Source organism: Mycteria americana, chromosome 5 (assembly GCF_035582795.1).
Source record: "Mycteria americana isolate JAX WOST 10 ecotype Jacksonville Zoo and Gardens chromosome 5, USCA_MyAme_1.0, whole genome shotgun sequence".
In the NCBI taxonomy this organism is placed as follows: domain Eukaryota; kingdom Metazoa; phylum Chordata; class Aves; order Ciconiiformes; family Ciconiidae; genus Mycteria; species Mycteria americana.
Window position 1 is genome coordinate 9,721,949 of NC_134369.1, and position 25,223 is coordinate 9,747,171.

General features: G+C 39.8%; 1 protein-coding gene across 1 annotated transcript in view; it reads left to right on the plus strand.

Moving 5' to 3' along the window:
* The window catches only part of KIAA1549L (KIAA1549 like), a 138,160-nt gene that overhangs the window by 82,581 nt on the left and 30,356 nt on the right, over positions 1-25,223 (plus strand). Inside the window, exons 10-14 of the mRNA XM_075501604.1 lie at positions 1,158-1,329; positions 4,806-4,969; positions 10,918-11,108; positions 15,120-15,247; positions 16,833-16,856. Of these exons, the coding sequence (XP_075357719.1) occupies positions 1,158-1,329; positions 4,806-4,969; positions 10,918-11,108; positions 15,120-15,247; positions 16,833-16,856 (679 nt within the window). The remainder of the gene's footprint in view (positions 1-1,157; positions 1,330-4,805; positions 4,970-10,917; positions 11,109-15,119; positions 15,248-16,832; positions 16,857-25,223) is intronic.

Below are 25,223 nucleotides of genomic sequence, written 5' to 3' on the forward strand. Positions count from 1 at the left end.
AGCATAATGAAGAGTTCCAGGCGTTTGTTCTTAAATTAAAAAAAGTTTCCTAGGTATTCCTTTCCTAGGTAACTCAGTAAAGCCACAACTTCTTTTTTCTTTTTGTTGAAAAAAAAAAAAAAAAAAAATGAGGCAGTCTTTATACAGGGTTAGTAATCAAATCATGTGGCCACAGATCACGTTATGAAATAGACATTTCGGTCCTGAGTAATTTATTAATCATCTTTCTCTTATTTAGAAACATTTCCCAATCAGTTTTTTGAAATGATCGTATTTTGTTTTCGCAGTAATTTAGCCAACGGATGCTGGTTGTTGGGGATTCAAACAGGATCGGTCTTCAAAAATTGCATGACAAGTTACTGCTTTTTTTTTTAATTACATGATGATTTTCAAGAATTGCTTGTTGTGAGATATAAAAACAAACTACTACTTTTCTTGTTTGCCCACAGTTCTGTGTGTTTTCCCACTGAAAGAATTTAAAAGAAGGAACACGTTTTACTTGCCAAAAGTGTAAACCTTAGTAAAATTTTCCATGAAAACATGACACATTTTAGACCCTAACATAATGGAGAACAACCACAAAACTCCTTTTTCCTCTCATCATTAGAGGTGTTTGACACTTCCTCTACTCTCAGGAAAGATAGACGTACAATGTAAAAATTCTGCTGGTGTTCTGCAGAATAACATGGAAAATGCATGGTTCTCTTTATTGTCAGCCTGGGATCAAAAATAATGAGTACAGAAGTAAAATGTGAGGGAATTTTTCAACTGCAATATGCCAGCAAAGTATAATTTTTCAATATTAGGACAGATTTTAAGAAATCCCTCTTTACAGAGGACACTAATGTCCAAACATTTGATCCTTTCCTCCTTTTTACTGCATGCTTTTCTTAGTATAGGGTTTTACTTTAGGATTATGTTTAAAAAATTTTTAAGGTGGCAGTCAGTCCTCACTAATCTTAATAGCCTAGACTATGAAGAGGAGAAGCCCTGATCCTATGAGAATATTTGCATGGAGCTTATCCTTATATGGGGTCTTGAAGGTTCCCTCTGTGCGCTGCCTCCAAGTAGCTTCTGGCAGGTTTTGCAATGGTATAATACAAACAGAGTTTATTTCACTTTCTCTCGTTTTCTTTTTTTTTTTTTTTCCCTGAAAGATGGTAAAAATCCAACGTATTCCAGGACCCAAGGAGCCGGCTGAACTGACATACTATACTTTATACAATGGGAAACCTTTGCTGGGCACTGCAGCTGCCAAAATTTTGAGTACCGTTGACTCCCAGAGGATGGCCTTGACACTAGGTTATGTTATTCAAGTTCAAGCTGATCGTAAGAGTTCTTTTAAAAATTCTCTGGTTTAGTCCTTTTTTTTTCTTCTTTTTTTTTTTCCTTTCTTTCTTTGTGAAAACACCAGTGTAGGTGTGGGGAGCCTGCACTGATCACACAGATAATTTTCAGCTGCATCTTTCTGAGCAGCTGCTTAAGCCAGGCTGCTCTTTTTCATATGGAATACAGACTAATCTTTTATTGTAGTACATCAAAGCTATATATCAACTGTTATTTAGCCAATCACTGTAAACTCTACTGTACGACTAATTTTACACACATCCAGTTCTATGAACTGAGCAACTTTATGGAACTGTAAAGTCAGAATTAATTCTGATGCTAATGAAACCACGACACCACAGGCTAATGGCTGCTGGGGCTAAATTGCTATTCAAATAACTTGGCCCAAAGTAAAATGTGGGGGCTATCAAGATGTCCCTTATTTTTGACTTGTTCAAAATAATGTAGATTATTTATATCTCAGAGGGATTTTTTTTTTTTTTAAATAATCATTTTCACCAAGAGTTTTGTAAAGTGCATGACATGGTTGTTAAAGATGTTGTTTAGACACAAATCAGAAAAGTGAAGTTGGACACAACTACTTATGTGTATGAGCAATTTTCAGATTCAAGATATGGTAGCATCATTCAGAATAATGTGGCCAAAAAAGTAATCCATTCTTGAAAAGTAAAGTGTTTTTGAATTTCTCTTTTAAGACTTGCATCTGTTACTGAGTGATTGTGGGCACAGGTGTTTTCTTAAAAAAAGATTTTTTGGGGGATATTCCTGTATAGTTGACCCATAGTCATAAACCTGTGGTGGAGCTTGGAGGGTTTTTTGTGGAATAACAGCTTAATGTATGAAACGATGCCTTTAGCTAACTGAATGTCTCCACTTTGCCAAGATATTTATTCAGATGGAATTAAAATTATATAGTGGACTTCTGTACCGGATCTCCTTACTGGCTAAACAGCATATAAAATGGGACTCCCTGGTGCCATTATTTCTGCCTGAAGGAGGAGTGATACTGAAATAATTACGTGTAATGGTGATAGGAAAAGAAGGAACCACTGTAATAAGTAATTGACGTATCATCCATAAACATATGATTGAGTTAGAAGAATGAAGTATGATATAATTTGCAGAGAATGCACTATCTACTGTACCTGGTCCTTGATTTGATCATGGTCTGTTACTGAGTTTAGTTGGACTAAACCCAGGGATCTCCATTCCTGCTTCCATAAAGTCTAGTATTTAAATTCTGAATGACTTTGTTTTCCATGAGAATATTTATTTAATGTAATTTTTACTAAAGCAGCTATAGATAATACATAGTAGTTTCCTATCTCTTTGTGCAGTTTTGTGATTTATATGGGTATTTAGGTAATTATGACATCTGCTGTTCATGATCTAAGTTTGTACTTCCATGGTCTGATAAGGCAGCCTCATTCATCTGTAGATTTTCATACAAGTTAAATATGCACAGAATACTGTAAGAAGAGAATATACAGAAATTGAAATTGTGACCCTGTGAGATGCTGAAGCTAGAGTATTTGAAATGTAGGAGATAGCTCTATCTTTATACCTTATTAAGAAAAAAATTCATTTCTTTCATTTTGGACATGGTATTTGTAGTCTGTCTTTGTATTCCCAAAGAAAATACTTTGTGTGCACTTCATTTTTACTCATTATAATTTCTGTTATAGCAGAATGAAAAGTTCTGTACCAAAATGCAGTAAGAAGAGACATCTACCCTCAGGAGCTCACAGTCTGGTTAGACAAGACAGATGAATAATAACAAAAAATATGGATGTTCCTGTTTTATAAGTGAGGGACTACGTTATACCAAAATGAAAGGCTTGCTTCAAAATCTACCGAAGTCTTACTGAGTTGAATGAACCATGGATTGACTTACTCAAGGTCACATTGGAAGCTGGTAACTGAATTGAAGATGTGAACCAGGATTCCTAAATGTCTGTCCTATTAGCCATAAGGTCATCGTTTCCTCTGCGATCCCTAGAAAGAATAATTATAGTTTTTCAACAATTGTTTGCTGCTCCCACAACAACAATCTATAATAATAATTACTGTTATCTGATAAAATTCAGATTCAGTTTCCTTCCCCACAGCCCTTTCATCCCCAAACTAAATGTCCGAGGTCAGTAATTTAAAATTATGGAAGTCCATTGAAAAGTGAACCTTGAAAGGCTTCAACATGGCTTTCTGGACAGTCTTTAAGCACGCAGTTACTGTTACACTGTGTGCAAGATACGTACCTAATGGTGCTATTCCTACATCACCCAACAAACTACACAGGCTTTGCAAAAAATTGTAGATCTACAAAGCAAATAGGCTCAGGCTTCAGACAGACTTTCAGCTGGCTTTTGCAACTGCTGCTGAACAAGACGATATGCATTTGAAGTCTGATCCTGAAAGATGCCGAGTGCCTCTGACAACTAATAAGCTCAATGACATTTGCAAGTGCTAGTCCCCTAGGAAATGGGAAGGGCTGCTTTACGCTGGTATTCTCTCAATTGCCTGTCATGCCAGCAACCAGTGGCATAGGAAAATAAATAGAGATAGCATGGTGAAGTCCACAAAACATTTCACTAAAACAAAATTCAGCATCATAAGGCGATTATCTGGTGTTTTTCCAGAAAGAAATGAAATGAGAGAACTGGGAATGTGTCACAGGAGGCTCTCTTATGTGTGTACAAGTTGCAGTTTCATACTAAGAGACTTTATTCTGATAAAATGGAATCTAAACGTTCCGATAAAATGGAATCTAATAAAATGGATGCTAAAACATTTTAGCATCACTGCATTTCTGAAATGTACCCTTTTCCTGGTGCCATTATTAATATATCTGCAAGGAGCTCTTTCCAAGCACATCACTTCCCCTCCTTCAGAGATGATGGATTCATTTTGACCTTAACTATGATAAAGTATTTCTAGAGCACAAGAGAAGCATTTTCCTATTGCCTTATTGATATCAATAATAACAAAAACCTTCATTGTTTTTGAAAAAACTCTCCTGGTTTACTCTTGTTGAGCCAGTAAGTCTTTGACAGCAGGTATGGACTCCGTGTGTCTCCTTTTAATATACATGCTACCTTACTATAAGCTGTTTCTGTGTTGGAAAAATAATTAAGGATGTATTACTTTCACTTTTTTGTTTATTCTGTAAACAAACCATTAGAGTGATATCTAACATGGCATCTAATCTGACTTGGGAGTTCATGGCTGCTTTTGCAGCTGGCTATAACTAAGTAAGAGAAGAGAGCCCAGGGATTTGTGAATTGAACAGTGTTGCTGATTCTTTTTTTTTCTTTTATTTAAGGAATACAAAGGTATAGCTAGATTACTAACAGCCCTTTCATACTAGCTATTATATGGAGACAGTTGAAGACTGTTGGAAGCAATTTCAGTCTTGCGTTTGCCCAGTGAACTTACCAATGTTGGTTTGCGATTTTCTGTAGCTGTGGTGAAGAACCCCCCGAACAACCTGTGGATCATTGCAGCGGTGCTGGCTCCCATTGCCGTGGTTACGGTTATCATCATCATCATCACAGCAGTTCTGTGCAGAAAGAACAAGAACGACTTCAAACCAGACACCATGATGAACCTGCCTCAGAGAGCTAAAGTGAGTGACTGATCTCCAGATCCAAGACGTCCATTTGCTTTCTGAGGTTTTAACTGTGTTTCTCTGCTAGATGTAGTTGAAGGATGTTTGGAATTGAAATGGCCGTAACTCACAGGTTGGATCTTTGCACTTCTCTGTCCTCGATACCGCCGGTTACAGCAATTACCCTTCTGTTTTACTCGGGACTCATCAACTTCCTTCGCAGCTTGTCTCTTGCCACATAGGTAGCGGTGACGTTACGCAGTGATGTAAGGCACTGAGCCATTAGGGCTGCGCCGGATTTACTCAGGGCAGTTGCTTCCTTCATAAAGTTGAGGAAAAGGGATATCGTGCCTAGGCCTCGTCAGCAGCACGTCTCCCGTAGGACTTCATTCTCAAACCCATGGCCTGAGCTGCTCCTACCTACTGCGAGTGGCAATGGCTGAAGCTCCAGGCTTTGGTAGCAGTTCAGACCTGGTCTTAACTAGAAGTTCTCCATTCAACTGCTAATTCAGAAAAGACATTCTCTGATTTTTATTTTTTTTTTATTTTTTTTTTTTTTCCAGAAAATTTCTCCCACTGCTATTTTTCTTTTAGATGTTTTGAACTAATTTATTTGTGGATATTGTTGATTGGGTTCAAACAATAATATTTTCCTTAAATTTACTAACCCATATCAATTACAAGATTTTTTTTTTTTTTCCAAATAAAATGTCTTTCCAGTTTGATTTTCTGTCTCTAAGAAAATGTCACAGAATACTGATTTGTCTCTGTAGTGAAAAAAGTCTGCCTCCTCAATGCTGCTATTAAATGGCTCTTAAACGGGGCCACCCAAAGTTAGGAGTTTTTAGCCTACAAAGCATGGGTGTAAGTCATACTGTTGCTTTGCCCTTTCAGCTGGCTTTGTTCTCTGTTGGCATGGGATTGAAATGACAATTTTTTTCTTTGGTTTCTTCATGCTACAGACAGCAGGATTATTGTGATTTCAGCTCTGTTGCTTCTGCTGAAAACTGTAGATTGGAGGGAGAGTTGAAGGAAGGCATGATGCATATGACAACTCTTTTCTCCTCATCTTAGGTTAGTTGCAGATGGGTGCAGCTCGTGCCAGTTGGAAAAAGACATTTGTATCAAAAATGATACAAAAAAGACATTTGCATTTCAGTTCCAGTATGCTCATCTATTTATCCAGTGTTACCAACTAGATCTGCAAAAGTGAAACAAGCAATATCACGAACACAAATTAATACCACTGCAGTGATATCATATAATGTCCCATTGAAGCCTCTAAAATGCAAATCATGCTTTATTAGGGGCTGTTGCAAATACTGTGCACCACTTGATTCTTCTTATATGCAATCTTAGTTCCAGCTAAAGGACAAACTGAGACTAAATTTGTACATTGTTTTGAGCTGGCCATCATTATGGGATGCTTTACAGCTGAAGAAAGTTGCTATTTAAAAAAGAAAAGACTGCTGGCTGAAGCTACAGCACAGAAAAAGCTTGAAAGTATTTTAATATTCCGTAGTTGTGATTCCAAAAAGTAAGAGAAAGTTGAATTTTTACTTTTCCTGAGAAATCAGATTTAGTCAGGCTGTAAGATACATGGTCAGGTTAAAACCTATTCGGTCAGGTTAAAACCTATTTGGTCAGGTTACATTTGTATCAGCAGCCAATGTGGTCAGACAAGAGTTGGATCTGCAGAACAAAACTATTGGTGCTGAGCTCCCAGCAGCCACACTACGCTCGTTTCAGGAGATTTTCCTGCAGACTTGCTCACATTTGCAATTGGAGTGCAGTAGTCCACTTCTAGAGTGCATTTCCCCTTTTTGGGTATATTTTGAGACTCCATAAAATTTAATTTCATTCATTATATAAAAAGTTATGCATTTCAAAATGAAAGCTAAATTGATTTCCGCTTAATTTCACAATGATGGCTCCATCAAAGAGGTTCAGCCGGGTCTAGTTTAGGGTATATGCTGCTATATGGACCGTGGAAGATAAATTCTGCAGTGGGATTGGCAATGGACTGGTTTTGTCATTCCTGATTTCAGCATCTTTACTTAAAATAAGGCTAGGAAACGTATTTTGGGAAGATAATGAAATAAGGTCATTTTGAAAAGAAGAGTTTTATTTTTAATTCCAGCATTAGGGATATCAGGAATAGTGGTAATTACTTGAACTGTAATTGCTACATTTCATGCAGTTTGGCAATACAAATAGCTGATGAGCACATATCTATATCACATTTAAAATGAATATATTATATTTCATGGCTTAGAAAAGTGCCCGAGACTGCTTGATTAAAGCTGAATCTGTTCTGTAAGTGGAGTCACAGCAGAGTGATTTTTAGTTTAAGCAGCAGCTTTAATATTTTGTTTCTGTGCCTCTGAGACTTGCTGTTGAATCACTGGAGCAATTTTTTGATACCTTTTGAATACCCAGCAAGCAGTATAGAGAGGAAAAGAGACTATTATGGGATACCCACAACCCGGGATTTCAGCTGGCTTTGTTTTCAGTGGTGCCATTTTATGTGTTTGGATTTCAAAAGTCCTGTACCAGGGGGACTGGCAGAGCAGAGCTGCCTGTTCATCGCTGCAGTCCTATTGCTGCTGGGAGCAGCGGGAGGCTGCGGGTCCTCGCGGAGCAGAGCTGCCAGCCGTATCCCTCCAGAGGCTCCGTCCCGCGCCAGCGGGATAGGATGCACGAACGGGGTAATGAAACGGAGGGGTAATGAAACGTTTAGCGTTAAATAGCCTTCTGTAGGCGGGGGAGGTGATGTAACATAACAGCAGGATCGCTGCCCGTGCCTGGTAATTAAGGAATGACTTTTTTGTCGTAACAGACTGAAGGCTAAATAAATGAAGTTTAAACAATGACCTCTCATACGTAGCGTGGTTTATAGTATCTTTCTTAGGAATTGTGTTGCTGTTCTGAATTGCCTTAGCAGGCAGGGACATCTGGACTAAGTCGCAGGGAAAAGGCACTGTTACCATTTTTTTCAATTGACTCTCCAGTTGTAAAATTAAATATAAATTCAGATCGGTGAAATTCTGATTGGAATTTATTTTAATGTTCTTTCAATACTGTTTTCATTTTGAGATACTGTTTTTACTTTGAGGTTTTGGATAGATGGTAGTTTTTTACCTCCCTTGCTTTCTAATTCACAGTATGCTTTTTCAAAGGCTGTAATCTGATTTGTCACCTTTCCTTTCTTTTAGAGCATGAAAGAATAAGCTTGCAGGTAAATAGAGATAAGATCTGCAGTCTGAGACCTGCAAGCAAAAGCAAATACTGCAGGCCATGAGAAAACAACCACTATCAATTTGATAAAGGGCATGGAAAAAAAAAAGATTAGAGAAACTGTCTGTGTACATGGGTATATATGTAGAGGGGAGGGGCTGATCATCCTTTTTTCTTTTTTTTTTTTTCTTCTTTTCTTTCTTTATTTAAAATATCAGTGTCTTTTTCACGATCATTACAAGGAAAAAAAGTCCCAGAAACAACTCCCTACATTCAATCTGCCCTTTGCCAGGCGATGTGATTTAATGGTCTGATCATTCATTTATTATTTCAAAAGCAATATTCAAATCCCAGTCCTTCAGTCGTTCTCAGTATTGTGGCCGTATTGGACATCTATGCTTGCAGTGCTTCAGCAGTGCCTGATCGTGATTTAGTCTTGCCAGTTCCCTTCAGGGGTGGTAAAGCCATCTGCTCCTGTGGGGTTTTACAGAGCAGGGTTCCAAGATCAAATTTTATTTAACGCAATATGTCCGCTGATGAGGATGGCTTTTTCAGCTCTTCCTTTAATGCAGTTTGTTACTAGACATGGTGGTAAGTAGAACTCAGATTAAAATAATCCTTCATTTTCTGCCTTTGACAGATCCAAGCTGGGACTCTGCAGAGGTCTTTAGTAATTCTCGTGTTCTGTTTCTTCTGGTTTGGTGGTGGTGGTCATTGTTCTTGTCGTTATTTATTTATTTATTTTAAAAATAAGATATGAAGTATAAGTTGTTACAACTTCTACCCTTCAAAGGCATGGAGGGAGAAATAAGCGATTTAATCAGCTGTTCCCTTTTGTTACCTTTTTTGCAGAATATCTAGGAGCGTCTTGACTAACTCTTAACATAGATAATTAGGTTGAAAAACATTATTTTGGTTAAACATATTGTCTAGGATGGTGTGCAGTAGTTCTTCCTAGCTGTCCTTCACACAGCTTTTACTTCCCCTTTCTTCATTCCCTCTCCTTTCTTCGTTTCCTCCCTTCGTAGCTAATTTGGTGGCTGCTTTTGTGGTACCTTGCCTCCAGAGGAGGGCAAGCAGAAGGCTCCGTCAGGGGCGATATCATCATGACTCGCCATGGGGTGGTGATGGTGAATTGGCATTTCTCTGATATGTTGCAAGTTCCATCGTGGTAACGTGCAGAGACGCCTGCTCTCCCAAATCAGCATTAGCCCAGTTAGCGTCTCCTTAACGCGCTGGAGCTACTTATCAGAGGAATACTGAGGTACATGAGCACATTAGAAATCATCAGCCTCAATTCAAACAGGAGATTGGGAATGCGATGTAGATCCTCATAAACAAAAAGCATGTTTTGTTTTGTCTTAAAAAAATAGAAGACAGCCCCATTTTTTTCAGACTGAGATCGCCTATGAAATTTATCTGTATTTATAGCTATAGCCCAGACTTAGTAAGGGACAGAATAAGAGAAAACATTTTCCCAGAGCTCATCCTTTTTCTGTGCCATCAGCAAATTTTTTTAGCCAGCCGATTTTCTTCCAGAACTAAAATATTCAATGACAACATGACAGGAACCTGAGCGAGACCATTCAGTTATTAACTGTCTAATTCTGATGTACATTTGAGGGTTAAAAATCACCATTGCTCACCTTTGAAGTGTTTTATGGTGCTTTTTTTAGCATTTTGCCAATAGTCTTTATACTTCAGGAAGAGCTCCTTGCAGTTTTAGGTAAATTAATTCAATTTAGTGTAGCAAGAACTTTTACGTATGTTACGTATTTTTTTTTACGAACTTTTACGAATGTTACGTATTTTTTTTCAGGTGTGGTGAGGAATTTCTTTAAGTTTTTTTTTTTTCTTCTTTCTCTTTTTTTTTTTTTTTTTTTTTTTTTCCCCAGTAGAAAATGCAGGTTGGGTTTTCTTTTTTCCTTCTCTTTTTTTCCAATAGGAAATGCAGTTTGGAAAGTTAAGTTTTGCTTAAATGCTTTAATTTTTGCAGTAAGAGAATGCACCTTTTGGTGGCTGCTTTACCCAGAAGGCATGTGTCCGCTCTGCTTGTTCCTTGCAGAGGTAGCAGGGAAAGCCCGGCCAGGCTTCGGGGCAGGAGGGGCCGGGCACACGGCCCTCGGCTGCCTTGCCGCAAAGCTCTTGCGAATGCCACTTCCCGAGAGAAACAAGTGAAGTCAATAACAATCTTCCCAGTAGGCAACTGGCAAGCCAGGGGAAATAGAATTTCACTGATCTGAAAAAGATCCTTTTCTGGAAAATGTTGCCCATGAAACTTTTATGTGTGCCTTTTTTACTTTGTCTTGATTTGGAATAAATTACTCCCACCCTCTTTGGAAAGAGAAGATTTTTTTCATAGAGAAAGTTTTCCATTTTCTGTATGGGCTTATTTTTCTCCTTCCTAATTTTTTCTCCCATATGTTCACGCTTCCATTGTCTGTTAAAGGAATTTCTGGGGGTGTTACGGCAGGGTAAGAAAGGTTAGCCAAGATCAATTTTATACTAACTAATCATGTTTAAAATACGTGGAATGGAGAAAAATCCATTTTCTCATCAGAAGATTGCTTTGTTGTTGGGCATTCATATAGCAATCTACATATTTTTACCTGTCGCTTATGTAATTAAAGAAGTTAAAGGGTAGTGGAAAATTTTATATTGAAGAGGAAATTTTATATTAACATATGACGCATGCTGGAAATGTCTTTTTTATCTCACTTTTTTTGCAGCCAGTACAAGGCTTTGACTATGCCAAGCAACACTTAGGTCAGCAGGGAGCTGAAGATGAGGTTTTACCTGTAACTCAGGAGACTGTCGTACTTCCACTTCCAGTTAGAGATGCTCCTGCCTCCCAGGAGAGAGAAATTACTCAGGATGGGAGCACCATCAAAACTGCCAAATCCAATGAAACAAGGAAAAGGTACGGACTGGCATGTTTCCGCAGAGGGGTGGAATGAGGTACAGGCTGCTGGTTGCTTAAGAAAAACCTGTAAGGTTTGGCACCCGGGCTCTGCATGTGGCAGATGGTTCCTCCATGATATATTCTTGGCATAACGCGGGTCTGCGCTGGATGTGTAAGATTGCTGCAAAATACAAGATAAAATAAAGTGAAGTCTTCACAGATTGTACATGCATAGAGGAGGTAAATGGGAAATGGCTCTCATATGCATGCTGGTGTTGTACAAGAGATGAACCCAAACGAAACATGGGATCTGGAGCATGAACACCGATCATTTCTCAAATGAACCAAAAGACAGGACCTCAGCCACTGCAAGTTGCTGTGGCTCCACTGACAGACTCTGTCACTCCAGAATTGGACCCAATGTCTTCATTAGTAGAAGGGCAAACCCTAAACATCCACTAAATTACGGAAGACCTCTAGATCCAAAGCATCTACAGCAGGACAAAACTTTTGAGTGTAAGAATAGACTAGATAACATCAGTGTCTAGGGTAAAGTGTCCTAGATTTGCAGTTTCTTCATAGTAAGTCAACAGGGTTGTAGGATCACAGATTAGAAGGTCCCCAGGAAGCTATCTGGCTCTTCCTTTTCTCCACTGCAGGGTCAAATACACCCTTAACTCAGCTTTATCTACCTTTTTTTAAACTCTTCCAGAGGTGGGATGATCACAGCCTCCTCAAGCAATCTGGTTTTCACTACCTTTCCTGTTAGGAAGTTTTACCTCATGTCTACCCTCAATCATCATCAGAATACCTGAAGGTCATTATTTCTTGTCTCAGTCATCTCAGGCAAGGAAAGCAGATTATCCCTTCATCCGAGCTGTTTTGCGTGCTTTAAGTCCATTTTCCCTTGACCCGCTCTCCTTGAAATTAACTTAGAGTGGAGGATCATCAAGTTTTTATTGCTGAAGAATGATACTGAAGGGAAGAGAAGAAAATAAAACTGTTAGGTGAACAGCCTGAATAGAGGTAACAGTTGTCTAGTTCACTGGCACTACACAGTCCTTGCCTCTTGAAGGGACTTGATAACTTAAAAGCAGAGTATCTGGCTAGTGCAGATACTATAGAAAATCAAATCTTCATAGCTGAGTCACCTCATCTTGTACTTGTCAATGCACAATGATGTTTGCCCCTTTGGAGTAATGGAAAAGCTTGGAAAGCTCAGCACAGTATTGCTGTGTGCTGTGACAGGGACGCGCTGGAGCCATCGCAGCCGTGGGAAGTGCCGCACTGGAAGGTGTCAGCCCGCACGGCGTAGGGCTGGAGGACCCGGCGCCGCTGCTCTTCATGGGGGGTAGACCTCCCCATTGGTCATAAGATGAGGTTTTCCCCTACAGAAAAATGGAAATGGAAGGATCCTGAGCTGGTGTCTGGTTTGGCATACTTCTCTGGTTGTGTGGTAAATCACCTGAAATACGGAGAGAGCTGTCTGCAGGGAGTACCAATAGAGAAGAGTAAGCCAGCTGAGAACTCCCCTGGTTCCTGCAATTGCTTCACTGGGTTTGGGTGTAAACTGTTGTTACGCCCTTTAACGTCAGTGATGTGTTGTTCGCACCATAAATCACTCGAGCCATGACAGTCAGGTTATATAGTCTGTGTGAACCAAACAGCGCTTGTCCCTTTTGAAGTCTTCTGTCCTCTGATGAAATGACAAATGGAAGATGACCATGACACCAGCTGTGGTTGCTGGTGCTGGGCCACCACAGGTCAAGTCTTTGCAGGAGCTGTTCTTCAAAATGTTTTGAAGCCTCTCCAAAGCCATGTGTAAATACACACAAAAAATGTAAGCCAGCCCTATTTAATCCTCTACAAAAGTGATTAAGTACTTCACTCAGTCCTTTGAATGAGCGCAGATATCCCCCTCTACTTAATCTGTACAATTTTAAACAAACGTTGATAAGCAAATTGATTCAGGAATTCACAGGAAAGTTATTCTTATTATAAAATGTGTTGAACCTTGGTGCCTTTCTAAGCAAATAACTAAGAGTTAGTTTTGCCTCCTTCAGGGTGATTACTTGAGTAAGTGAGAACATGCAGAATTTTAGTCTTTTTTTCATTCCCAGGAGCTGTGTCTGGGGATGAAATTTAATAGTTTCTGAAGATGAAGAAATATTTCTTGACCTTTATGTATTTGCTCTTTCATCCAGGCTACTTTGCAGCCTGGAAAGGTCAATTTAAATCAGACTGCCATGAAGTGGCTGGTAACTGATCAGAATATCTTCTCTGATATTACCACTGAAGGAAACGTCACAGTTAACAATATGACGGCCACTTAAAAAGGATGACTCTTTAGATTAGTGGCAGCAGAAATAATTGTGCAAGCTATTCATGCTTGCTGCTTTTCCTTGTTCCGAAGTGGAGCAGATTTTCTTCAGGTGTTGGTCCGTCCCTGGATGAATTTTTTTATTGGGCTAGGATTATTCATTAGCAGTGACAGACAGGTTTATAGGGGAGAAATGCTACTTTTCAAGATTATTTATTCTCAATAGAATTTCACAAGAAAATCTGCAGGCTGGGCTGAGCTGAGCTGGGTTGCATGCTGTGTTCTCCTAAAGCCCTGTAGCTGGAAAGAGCCTGTCTCAAATTATATATATTCCCACCGAGGCTGTCTCCAAAAGAGAGTCCTTAAGAATTACTTTTCTCATAGTTGTCCCTTCCTGTTCTGACCACAGTAAATGCTCTCTACTTACACCAGACAGGGCAGTCAGAACCGGAGGTAAATGAATGTTTCAAGCTGGCAACATAGTATTGGCAATAATTTACAGAATGGTTTTTACAGTTGTGTTGCTTTAGTACCATTTTCTGGATATAAAACCATTGTGACAGCAATAGAACTTGATTTGAATTTTTTTCTCTGTAAATGAAAGTCCTTATGACTCAGTCCATTTTTTTTCTCCGATGCGATCTCTTTACATTATCCTGTCATTGGCCGTGACGATTCAGAGTGATAAATTGCAGCTAGGTGCATGAGAAACTATACAGGTCCTGTAGATAGTTTTCATTCCCATTGTGGCAAGTTTCAGGTGTAGAAACAATGTGACGCTGTGTTTGGATGTGGAGTAGCACCAAATTTAACGTTTTCTACTCTGGCCAGTTTTCCCCAACTTGTGCCTTAGGATTTGAGTAATTTGCCCACCCCAAAAAGAAGAGCTTGCTCCCCGTGCAGGCCAGAGTTACGCTGCTCGTTTCTGTTCTTGCTCCTCCTTGGGACCGAACGCTCGCAGTGGTTCTGCTCTGCCCTCCCTCCTCACGCTGCGCAGGGACCAGTTTCAGGGCAAGGATATGCAATGGCTGAGTAAAGCAAGCATTTTCTTAGGAGTTTCGGCAAATAATGGTGCTGGTTACACCAGGTTATGTGCAAAAAGGAAAAAAAGGAGAATTTTCTTATCGCGTTGTGTGTGTGCACGTGCAGAGTAAGTGAATTTTGCGTTGTGGCTGACAAAATAGCTGAGCGTCAATGTAATAAAGGAATAAATAAAGGAATAAATAAAGGAATAAATAAAGGAATAAATAAAGGAATAAATAAAGGAATAAATAAAGGAATAAATAAAGGAATAAATAAAGGAGAATAAATAATAAAGGAACTCAATAATAAAGGAATTAGTTTAGCCATATATATAAAAACAAAGGTCTGCTTTATTTTAGCTGTATAGATGACACTGAATTGATAACAGGATTTTTTGTCCTCTGCAGTGCCGCTTCTGTCATTGTGGGGGTTGTGCATGGGAAGTGTTTGCTTTCGATGCCGCTAAGATGCCTATGGGCCCTGAGCTAATTGAGAAGCCGTGTTCTCCTACCGTCGCTCTGTTCCTGCCTTTACCGTGTTTCTGTGTGCGGTTTATATTCTGTCTCCTTTTGGTACAAAATCAGACTTGAAAACTCAGTGATGCAAACTGTGCGAACGAAATAACCTTGAAACGAGGTTCGTAAGGAAGAACTCACAGCCTCCCTTGTTGCTATGGTTACTTGCAGCCGGTCCCCGAGTCAGAACGGCTCCATCATCAGCAACGGGTCGGGAAAGCCCAGCTCCGGCCGGAGCTCCCTCCAGAAAGTAATGGCACCGCAAAAAGTGACAAAAGACGAAGGAAGGAAAAGAAATGGTGAGAAGCGTTTCCTGGTGAAAGCTGCTTGCGGTCGCCCTTGTAGCCGTACCTGCACAGGCGCTAGCTATGTTGAAACCATCTTCCTATACCTTCCGCAGTACTCGGGCATTTTCTGTTCGTAGCTGTTTGTTCCCTCCCGCCCCCCTTTACTGCTATAACTATTTCTCAACCTCACGTGAAACAGTATGGTGTTTACTCTTGGTGGGCACCTTTGCAAGTTTTCTTTCTTTTTGTTTTTCTTTTTTTCTTTACATATCAGTAAACTAACGAAGACATGATGCTCTGTAGTAGGTGGATGGGGTTGACAGCTTTTTTTTTCCTGTGTAGAGCCCTAAGATATTAATTTCCATTACTGCTGTTGCTGAGCTGGCCCAGATCTGATGAAGATGAATTAATTAGGTAAAAATTAATTTGAGAAAGTGTGAGACATCCAGAGCTTTAATTTTCCATCTCTTATCATCCTCATCATACCTTTTTGTTATTAACACTTGCTGACAGCTTTTCCTGATGCACCTAGCACGTTACGCTGGACGTTTTTTACAAGCCCTTGGTTGATGGTGGTGACCTTGTGACTTGAGATGCATCAGGAACATCTGATGAGAGTAGAATGCAATCCCCTTTCTTCCTGGCTTTTCTTTTGTCTGTCTCTCTGCTTTTTTCTCCTGAGTTATAGCTTTGCTTCCATAGCTATATTTTCCGTATGAATAGAAAACACTCTGGTTGAACCAATTGATCATTTCCCTCTAAAGGGAGGGAATTAAACTGGATATGGTCTCATCAGATTCTGCCATGAACACAAGTCTGTAATTCTTCTTTGTTAAAAATGTAAGTGTGGAAGGGAGGACTCGGATAAAGAGAAAATCTTAGTGTGTGTCTTTTCTCCTTTCTCCAGTAAATCACCCGAGTCACCTCTGTGGAGGCGATCCTGGTATCAAATCGTATCATCCCCTGATGATCGTTATGCCTAATACTAAAGTGTCATGCAAAGGCTTTGCTGCTTTAGCAGGAATACAGTGTGATAGAGAGACACATACATAGCACCAGACGTGGCTTTTGTTCTGTACAGCAAAATCATACTGCATTTTTTAAGCGTCCTCTGTTCTTTCCATACACGTACCATAGAGCATTGCATCTTGTGGGGATCATATAATTGATGTAACTGTAGGATTCTGTTTTTAAATCAGCTTCATTGAGATTTATGCACATCTGCACATTCACACAAAGAAGTGACGTTGTTAATTTTCTTTTGTTATGTGTTTGTCACCTGTACTGCTTTTTTCTGACAGACCTGTGACTTTACTCCTTACTCCAGACCTGTAATAATAAGTATTCTCACTGGTCTTTCTCAAAGAGGTCTGTCTTTTTTTTTTTTTTTTTTTTTCATAGACAGCTTAACAATATTTCATGGTTCTAAGTTTCAAGGGTTCTAATTATTTTTTCACTGTTTCAAATGTAGCTCGTTTTACAAGACAATAACATTTCCCTACCCAGGAAAGCCAATATTCAAAAACAGTGTCAGGTGATGTTTACACGTGTAGGCAAAGTAACTTAGTGAAGGTATTTTTTTGCTTTGTTTTGTTAGGTTTTAAATCTTCAAAGAAAATTGGTAAGAACTTCCAATTTCTTTGTTAAGGAATTGACTAACACCTGACATCTTCTCTTCTGATCTGGACTATAGTGCGTTTCTAGAACATGCATGTGCTACTTAAAGAAACCTTTCAATGTAGTATAAAGGAATACTGCCCCTGTATTTTAAATCTTAATTTTATTATAATTCTAGCTTCAACTTTATTTGATAACAATAACTAGGCACTTTTCAAATTATGTGGAAAACTAACAACTGCTTTATTTACGTGTTTATTTTACCTTTTCTCTCCTGTCTTCTGAAAAAAAGCCTGAATAATGTTGTTATTTAATATGGTCAAGGTGCTCCTTGTTAGGAGCAGCAAAGGAGCTAAATGATTTCTCGGAAAACATCTTCAGTGTATATTCCATTCACAGTATGGTTACTTGTCGTATGTTCCTACCACATGCTGGCAGCAAGATCTTGAGCTTCTGTGGCAGAAAGGAAAAGCTGGGTTTGCCTGTTTAAAAAGTAATAGTATAGCATATATACAAAATATGAAATGGATGGGCTGTGTCCATCTGACTATTCTGGCTTTGAAGGAACCTGTGCATGAAACACCTTTCCTGCAGAGCCCTCCTTGCGGTAGGGACGTCAGCTACTTCTGGAGGGACTTCCTTCACTCGACTGCCATGGCCCTACAAAGGGATGCCTGGTAGTTTCCAGGCACAGATATGAAGGGGAATAAACACATTGTTCCTAGAAAAGAGATGGGGACTTGTTAGCTCCGGGCATATCTTTTTAAGATATGTTTAAGAGAGTTTCCTGACACAACCCTTTCAGAACAGCTTCTGAGAAGGAAGATGTGGCCATGGGAAATGAAATGGCCTTCCCCTTACCAGAATTACGGAGCTGGCCCCACATTTATTTTTATATGCATGTGCAGATGTGTTTTTGACTTTTGAGTTGTGTGATCCCAAATGCCTATTGAAGTTGAAATTAAAAAACAAAAGTCAAGGCACCCGTTACTTCGCATCACAGAGCTTACGCTTTGTTCCCCAGTGCTATGATTCCAAACACTGTTGTCATCTCGGATATTTTGTTCTTTTTGCAGGGTTTTATCTTTATCCAGCATGATTAGCATCAATAGAACGTGTTGTCTGTTTTTCCTTCCAGGTTAAGAAAGTAGCTGCTTTTCTCCTAGCTATTTCTCTGAACCTGCTCCAGCTCTCTAGCCTCACTGTAGGCTGACGCCTCTAACACGCATGGCAGCAAAAGCAGCAGCATATTTTCTTCTCTGAAAAGCAGCATCTTAAAACTGGAATGAATCCCTTGATGGTCACATGTTTGATTTGGGGACTCCAAGTTAGAATGGCTCATTAGTTGCCATAGTTACAGACCAATTTTAGATTCTATTTCTCCCTGACATTTAGTTACACGGAAAAATGACAGCGCTGGATGTTACCTCAGTACATAAACTCTATACGGCTTGTATCAAAATTGACTCCAAATGGAGTGTGTCAAGGCTGAGAGTGAACAATGTAAAACCACCACAGACTGACAGGCTTGGCTTAAGGACCTGATGCTTTGGAGGATCAGGAGAACTCTTTAGCTGAGCCTTATTTCTACAGAAAACACAGATAAAATATCTATTTGTATTACAATAGTGATAAATTTTGGTAAGGTAATAGTATTTTTTTCCTTTTGTTTTTCTTGGAAAACATTTACTAGTATTCTAATAGGAAGTTTCCTTTCTAAAAGTTGATGAGTTGGGCTTTCATTCACTTTGGGCACTTAAAAAAAAAAAAAAAATTAAAACCTTTTTTTAAAAGTGCCCAATTGCATATGTTAGAGGACTGTGAGATGAATGATCAGCCAACAGAGGTACCGGCAATTTCCGAGATGGGTTTGTAAGACAGCGTGGAAGAGAACAACAGGATATTAACACTTTCACCTATCATTTTATCAGGCCTAACATCATTCAGGGATAAGCAAATGGCTGAACCCACACACACTTAAAGAACCATAGTAGCCTACGATAAAAAGCTTTCTTTCACCAGCTGCTCACAAAATGAAGCCAGTGAAAGTTATATAGGTTGTTTTTCCAAACTTTGAGTGCTTGATCTTGCAACCTTCCCGTTACCACCTTTGTTTTGAGAAAAATGAAAACTTTAGTTTGCTAGCAGTTCTTAATGAAGCATATGGCTCCATACCTTTTGGGCTGAGAACTCGTATAGTTGGGCCCAGTTTTGTACTTGAACCTCATCATCATGAAAGGACAGACATCACAGGTGAGTATTTGCAGAGTCAACCTTGGGTAAGAAATCTTCCTTTCCTCCTCCTAGGAATCCCAGCTAGAGCACTTCTTCTCATCTTCCAAGCATTTGGACATTGTCTTTAAAAATAGATGCAACTTTTCAGAAGCAGTTCAGTCAGGGGCCGCACTCCTTTTTTAAATATCAGTCTCCAAGACTATAATTTTCTCTGTCCAGGCAGAAACTGTCATATAAATTTTTAATTCTTTTTTCCTTCTGTTCTTTGTGGGGATATCTGAAAATCAGTTGTCTGCACGAACAAAGTACCGGGGAGGAAAACTTGGCTGTATTATTGGCTTCGCTAAAATCAAAGGGATTTTGGGATGTAACTCAGCCAAGCTATGATACACTGCCTCCTTTATTCTATGGAACTGTGGGCCACCAGTTTTCACACAGTCTGATGTGGCAGCTCAGTGTCAGAGCCAGCTTTTCTGAATTTCTGAGCAGTTGTCTGTAGTGACTCAAATGAAAATGAAATATGGCAACAGCAATTGAATCCAGCAGCAGCGATGTAGCAGTCTGCTTTCACACTGAGTTAGCTGGAGGATCTGGCATATCCTAGCAAACATCCAGCACCCTTCGTCTGCCTTTTCTCTGCTGGGTGGGGTGAAATACAAGTGAGGGTGGAAAGGGCTTCATCTTGCCAAATTTTGGTCCTTTAAAGTTGGCTTCCTAATCTAACCTAACCGGGTAGGTGCTCTAGTGACTCCGGAGGGTCACAGGGAGTTGGGACAGATCTCTCTGCTCTGGAGGTACTCGTCTTTCTCTTTCCAGTATGGAAGGAGCCCAGACAGCTGCATTAGAGCATATGCACGGATCTGAAGTGAGATGATTCCCTTTCATAATGCCTGTCTCTCTGAAAGGCTGAGAAATCAGAGTGCTAGGAAGAATTTATGGTGTAGAGAGAGGAGTCTATTCTTTTCATCATTCATTCCCTCATCCTGAAGCATTAGCTTCATTTGCCCCAGACAGAGTGTTAGTGAGAATCTTTATCTAACTCTTCACCTCCTCACAGTAAACTTCTAGGCTTTTCTTGAGTAATTTCCTGACATTTAACCATAGCTGGGTAAAAAAAAAAAAAAAAAAAAGGAACAAAATCCAGTTGTTCAGCTGAAATCCCTCATACTGGCATCAGTTACTATTCTCCTTGAGCCTCCTAGATACACTTTGATTCTTTTTTTTTTTTTTCTCCAAAGATTTCAGCTTGTGTGACATAGCCTAATATTTGCCCATGCTGTTTCTGTTTCTTCCACTGTCTTTTTTTGGTGTTTGTTTGTTTTAAATATAGAGAGCACTGTGACCCTGCTAGCATCCTGCTGGTGACAGTGAACCCTTTGTTTCTTCAGATGTAGCAAATACCATCTCCTGCTGCTTTCTCCACTTGGTTTTGGTTTGCAAGAGGCAGCCAACTGTTATAGCCTATTCTGTGAACTTCTGAGCCACGTTTCTGAGCCTCTTCACACTCCTACAAAAGCAAAAGGTGCCACTGCTCCACCACCTCTTTCCCCAGAGAGAGTGGGAGAACAAGCAGCACCTCCGAGTTGCCCATACTGCATGACTGGGGCCACCAGGGTCGTGTATCCACAGGTGTAGTAGAACATGCATAAATAAGTGGAAAATACCTTCTGTTTGACCTCTTAGCTCAGCACGGCTAACCCAGCTTGTCTTTTTTTCTTTTTGAGCCAGTCTTTTCGACTGCTTTTCTCATGGCAAGAAAATACCTTATCCTATGTTGTTAAGGTTGCCGCAGCAGACCTCGGAAGGAACTGGGATCTGCAGGGGGTTGCACAATTAAGTATTTCTTAATTCACGTCTGCCTTCCCCTCCAGATGAGCTTTACTCTGCCACTAATTGAGTCTGACAGCAGTTCTCATCCAAGCAACAGTGCGAAGAGTGTGTAGATGTTCATGCCATCAGAGCCAGTGGCAGTCTGGATGATTGTATCTTTCACTAATATGTCAGCATTGAAGAAGACAGATGCACGGTTTTATTGTGCAAACAGAAAACTATTTCGGCAAAGCTTTTTAAAAAGTCGTAGAGCACTACTTTCTTAAAGAAGTCGCCTCTGTTGTAGGTTCTCATGCTTTCCCTGTCTTCTTTGTATAGTCATCATCCTTGTCAGCTGAATAATTTTTTTAAATTATTGAACATGTTTAGGATGGTATTACAGAAGTGCCAGCCAAGGAAAGGGGCTGATGGATTCTCTACAAGCATTATGAAATACATGGTGTCTTTATGAAAGACACTGATATTTAAATAAATGAGGCTGATGTGGTTGGAGGAGAAGACATAACTGCAGAGAGAGCTGTCCTTGCTTCTGCTTATAAGGACAAGAAACCTTCATAGAAAGTGAATGAAGCAAGCAGATAATAGAAGAGTAGACACCCCATGTATACAGTTTCATAAAAAAACCTGCAAATCTCAGTTTAGGGATCTCAAATGACTTGCTCAGGTAACTCCTATTTCAGGACCCCAGGCAAACCCAGGACTGCAACACCTTGGACACATGGCCTGGCATTTAGCAGACTTTGCATACGAGAAAATAATATCCAGGAGGAATCATGAGCTGCTTTCTTTAGTCTGTAACCTCTCTGCTTCTCCGAAAATATAATATTTGTGCTGTTCATGAAAGGCTTAGAATTGCACTGTCTCACAGTTGGGTGTATTTTGGAAAGGAGGGGTGCGTGTGTACACAAGTATGTTTTCTGTTACACTGCAGTATCTTAGAGAGAGGTATTTCAGTCCTCAATAGGTTCAGATACTGATGTTAGGAAACTTGTATTTTACTTATAGGCTTATAAACTCTTTCAGAAGCATACGTTTATTGCTAAAAGCTCTTGTTCATACCTTTCTGGAGATAGTCAGCTGACAAATTGAATTATTTAGATGATGCAGAAAATTTCCAATTTTTTTTCTATATATAAAGATTTTCTTTAAAATGAAAATTATTTTCCCATTATTAATTTGCATTCAGGAGTTAGGATTTCTGTTTTAAATACTTATACACAGGCTCTTTCCTAAGGAGACAGTCTTTTAGATCTGTGGCAGTTTGCTCTTTGTTAAACTTACGATTTTCATTTAATATAATCTATTTGCTTTCCTATTATTTTAAGCCCTTCCATTACTAAGAGAATTCATTGCACACTATAGGTATGGTTATAATGTTTGCATTCCCTTCACACAAAATAAATCTTTGAAAATTTTTAATGCTTCATTGAATGACCTAAGAAAAGGCAGAGCACGTCTACCTGCTTGCGAGTGTTTCCCATATTTTGGCCTCACATGTTTTTCTCCATCTATGTCATTGTTTTTCTGAGGACTTCCAAAACTGGTCAGATGGTTGCTTCTGAGCAGGACAGCACATATCTTTGTTTCAAGTATTTTGCTGTAAGGTTACCTCATCTGCAGGTAATTTAGATTTCCTTACTCTTTTTTTTTTTTTTTTTTTTTTTAACAGGTATGTATTTCAGTCCTTCTTTTCTTCCCTCCTACATATTTTGACCTGGGAGAGGGGAGGAAAGACAAGGTGGAGAGAAAGAGAAAGGAGAGAAGAAATCTTGTGTGGCCTTCATATTGAAATCTTAGGCTGACAAAAGTGTAACTTTTATTTTTTTTTAATATAAATGAATAGCTAGATAAAATTAGATTATTCCACCTGTCTAACTGTTTCTTAAGCGTTCAGAGCTACAGTTCCCCAGCCCCTTTTCCACTGGCTGGAGGACCAGTGGCACGAGTGGGTAGCACCATCTGCTGGCATCGCCGGCTGGAAATAGCGCAGAGCTGCACCCAAACTGGAGGCTAGCATCCCTCAAGCAGCTTTCATCTAGCAACTCTTGTATACTAACAGCTGCAGTGATGTGGAGATAAAGCTTCAGCGATCGTCCTGCTCTTCAAAACCCAGTGCCACGCTGATCTTCGCTGCAGTTGGCACTCAACCTGCATAAATGATTGCTTTGGATATATCTTCATGTTCTTCAGACACAGAAAGTTTAGGAGGAGTAATTCAATCTCAATGGATCATGTGGCATGAGATATCTAGCACAAGAGGTTTCAGAGATGAGAAATTACTGTTAAGTAGGTGATTAAGTCGCGTTTTTTCCCTTTTCTGCCACTGAACTTCTAAGTCTCGCTATGTGTGCATGCAGACAGTGCAAGCAAGAGTAGAACAATGAATCCATAAAAATGTTGGTATGCATCCGTTTAAAAATGGAAATTAAAAGCATCACTTTAAATCTGCGTTGCTAATTATAAGAAGCAAGTGTGCTTATTGTGAGTGACTATAAAGAACAACCGGGCAGTATTCTGAAGTTTCCCACGCCAGTTGGTTACTTGCCCAGCTGAGGCATTCGGATGGGTGTGCTGGCCCGGGGTAGGGACACACAGCAGAAACAAACACTCCAGGACTCCCACTTTTCTCTGAGCTCCCTTTGGTTTGTTTTTTAAAGTTTAGAGGTTGCTGTGATTCAATCGCGTTATAAACGCTTGCCGTAAATTCTCTCTGAAAGGGAGGGATAGAAGCAAATATTAAAATTCCCACAGTACTAGCTTATGGTTCACTGCCAATACAAACCATAGCAGCGTGCCAGTAACTGCAGATCACAGACTCTCTTTATCGCTCACCGGTGAAAAAAGGGCAATGGAAAAAACTACTTTTATATTATAAATGCCAATTAATGAACAAATGCTAAGTTAAGGTGGAATACACTTCCAATTTCTAGTCCCATTTGGCTAGTTTTTCCATGCCAATAGCACTGCAGTAGATGCAGGAGCTGTGCTCACAAATGAGAGGGCTGATATACTGAGGGTGCTCTTTGGTGTTAACGTACCACATCCGAAGTAGCTGTCATCTGTCATTCCTGATTCTCTTAATTTTTCTTTTCTTTAATGAGTCTTTGAACCAGAGGAATTCTGTTTAATTAAGCAAAACTCTTGGTTTCTGATCCTGAAATGAGGTCTGAGGAGACAATCCAGGCAGCTGTAGCTAGTCATGCTCTCTGTGGGTGCCTGGAGATCACTGCTGAGGTCTCAGCAAGCGCAGCCCTTCTGAAACACTGGGGTGGAAACACAGCTGCTCTTCTTGGTGCTTTCTGCTTGAAGTAGGATACACAGAGGATGTTTGGAAAGAATCATGGTTTGCAAGCTGATGCTTAGCCAGGGTTTTTGGGCGTGCCTGGTTCAGGCAAATGCTGAGACAGGCAGACAAGGGAAGTGATTCCACAACTTCTTGGTACTTGGACAGCTGAGAAGATACTACCCAGGCTCACCTGAGCTGTAATCATCATGAGAGACCATCTTTGCCAGTGAAAAATACAATTCAGACAAAATTCTCTCTTGGAGATAGTCGTGTCACAACAGAGGTACCTTGTTAGGGTAGTGGGGAAGTTTCAGCCACGAATTACAGACACCACCAGAACTTCCAGAACTGCTTCTGGTGACTTACATGAGAATTGAACCGACTGAAAATGCCCTGAGGGAAGAACATCCGTGCTTCACTTTTATACTCATTGTAATGTTCAAATGCAGTCTGTGACAGGCAAGCATCTCTTCGTTCATCTGATTTTTCTGGTGCGGTGGCCTGGCGGCATGGTTGTCAGTGGGAGCCTGGCAGCTAATTTCAGTGAGCCAGGCTCGTGATCTGCTCGCTCTGGTGAGCATACAAATTCAGAGTGTTTGAACAACCCCAGGAGGGACAGGGGGATTTCAGACCCACTAAAGACTCCTCTGTCATATTTGGACAGTTCTGTGGAGCCAGAGGGACAACATTTAACGACAGAGTGATTTAACCCATCTATTGCTCAAAAGCTCAAGTAGTGTCAACTCCAGTCCACGCTGAGTACAGACAGAAAGATAATAAGCTTACTCAGTGGGTTCATATTTTATGTTACCACTGTCAAATATTTTCTTACCAAAATCACTGGCTGTCTAAACTGCTGAGTTTATACAAGTCCGTTGTAATTTGTGCAGTGATTAAATATTAAAACAGAGTGTATTTTCAGAGGAAATAAATTTAGAGCAGACCACTTTGTTCTTTAGCAGAGGATCTCTGCTCCTGTCAGGTGATCGAGCAAACATTCTTCCCTCTAATAGCACAATT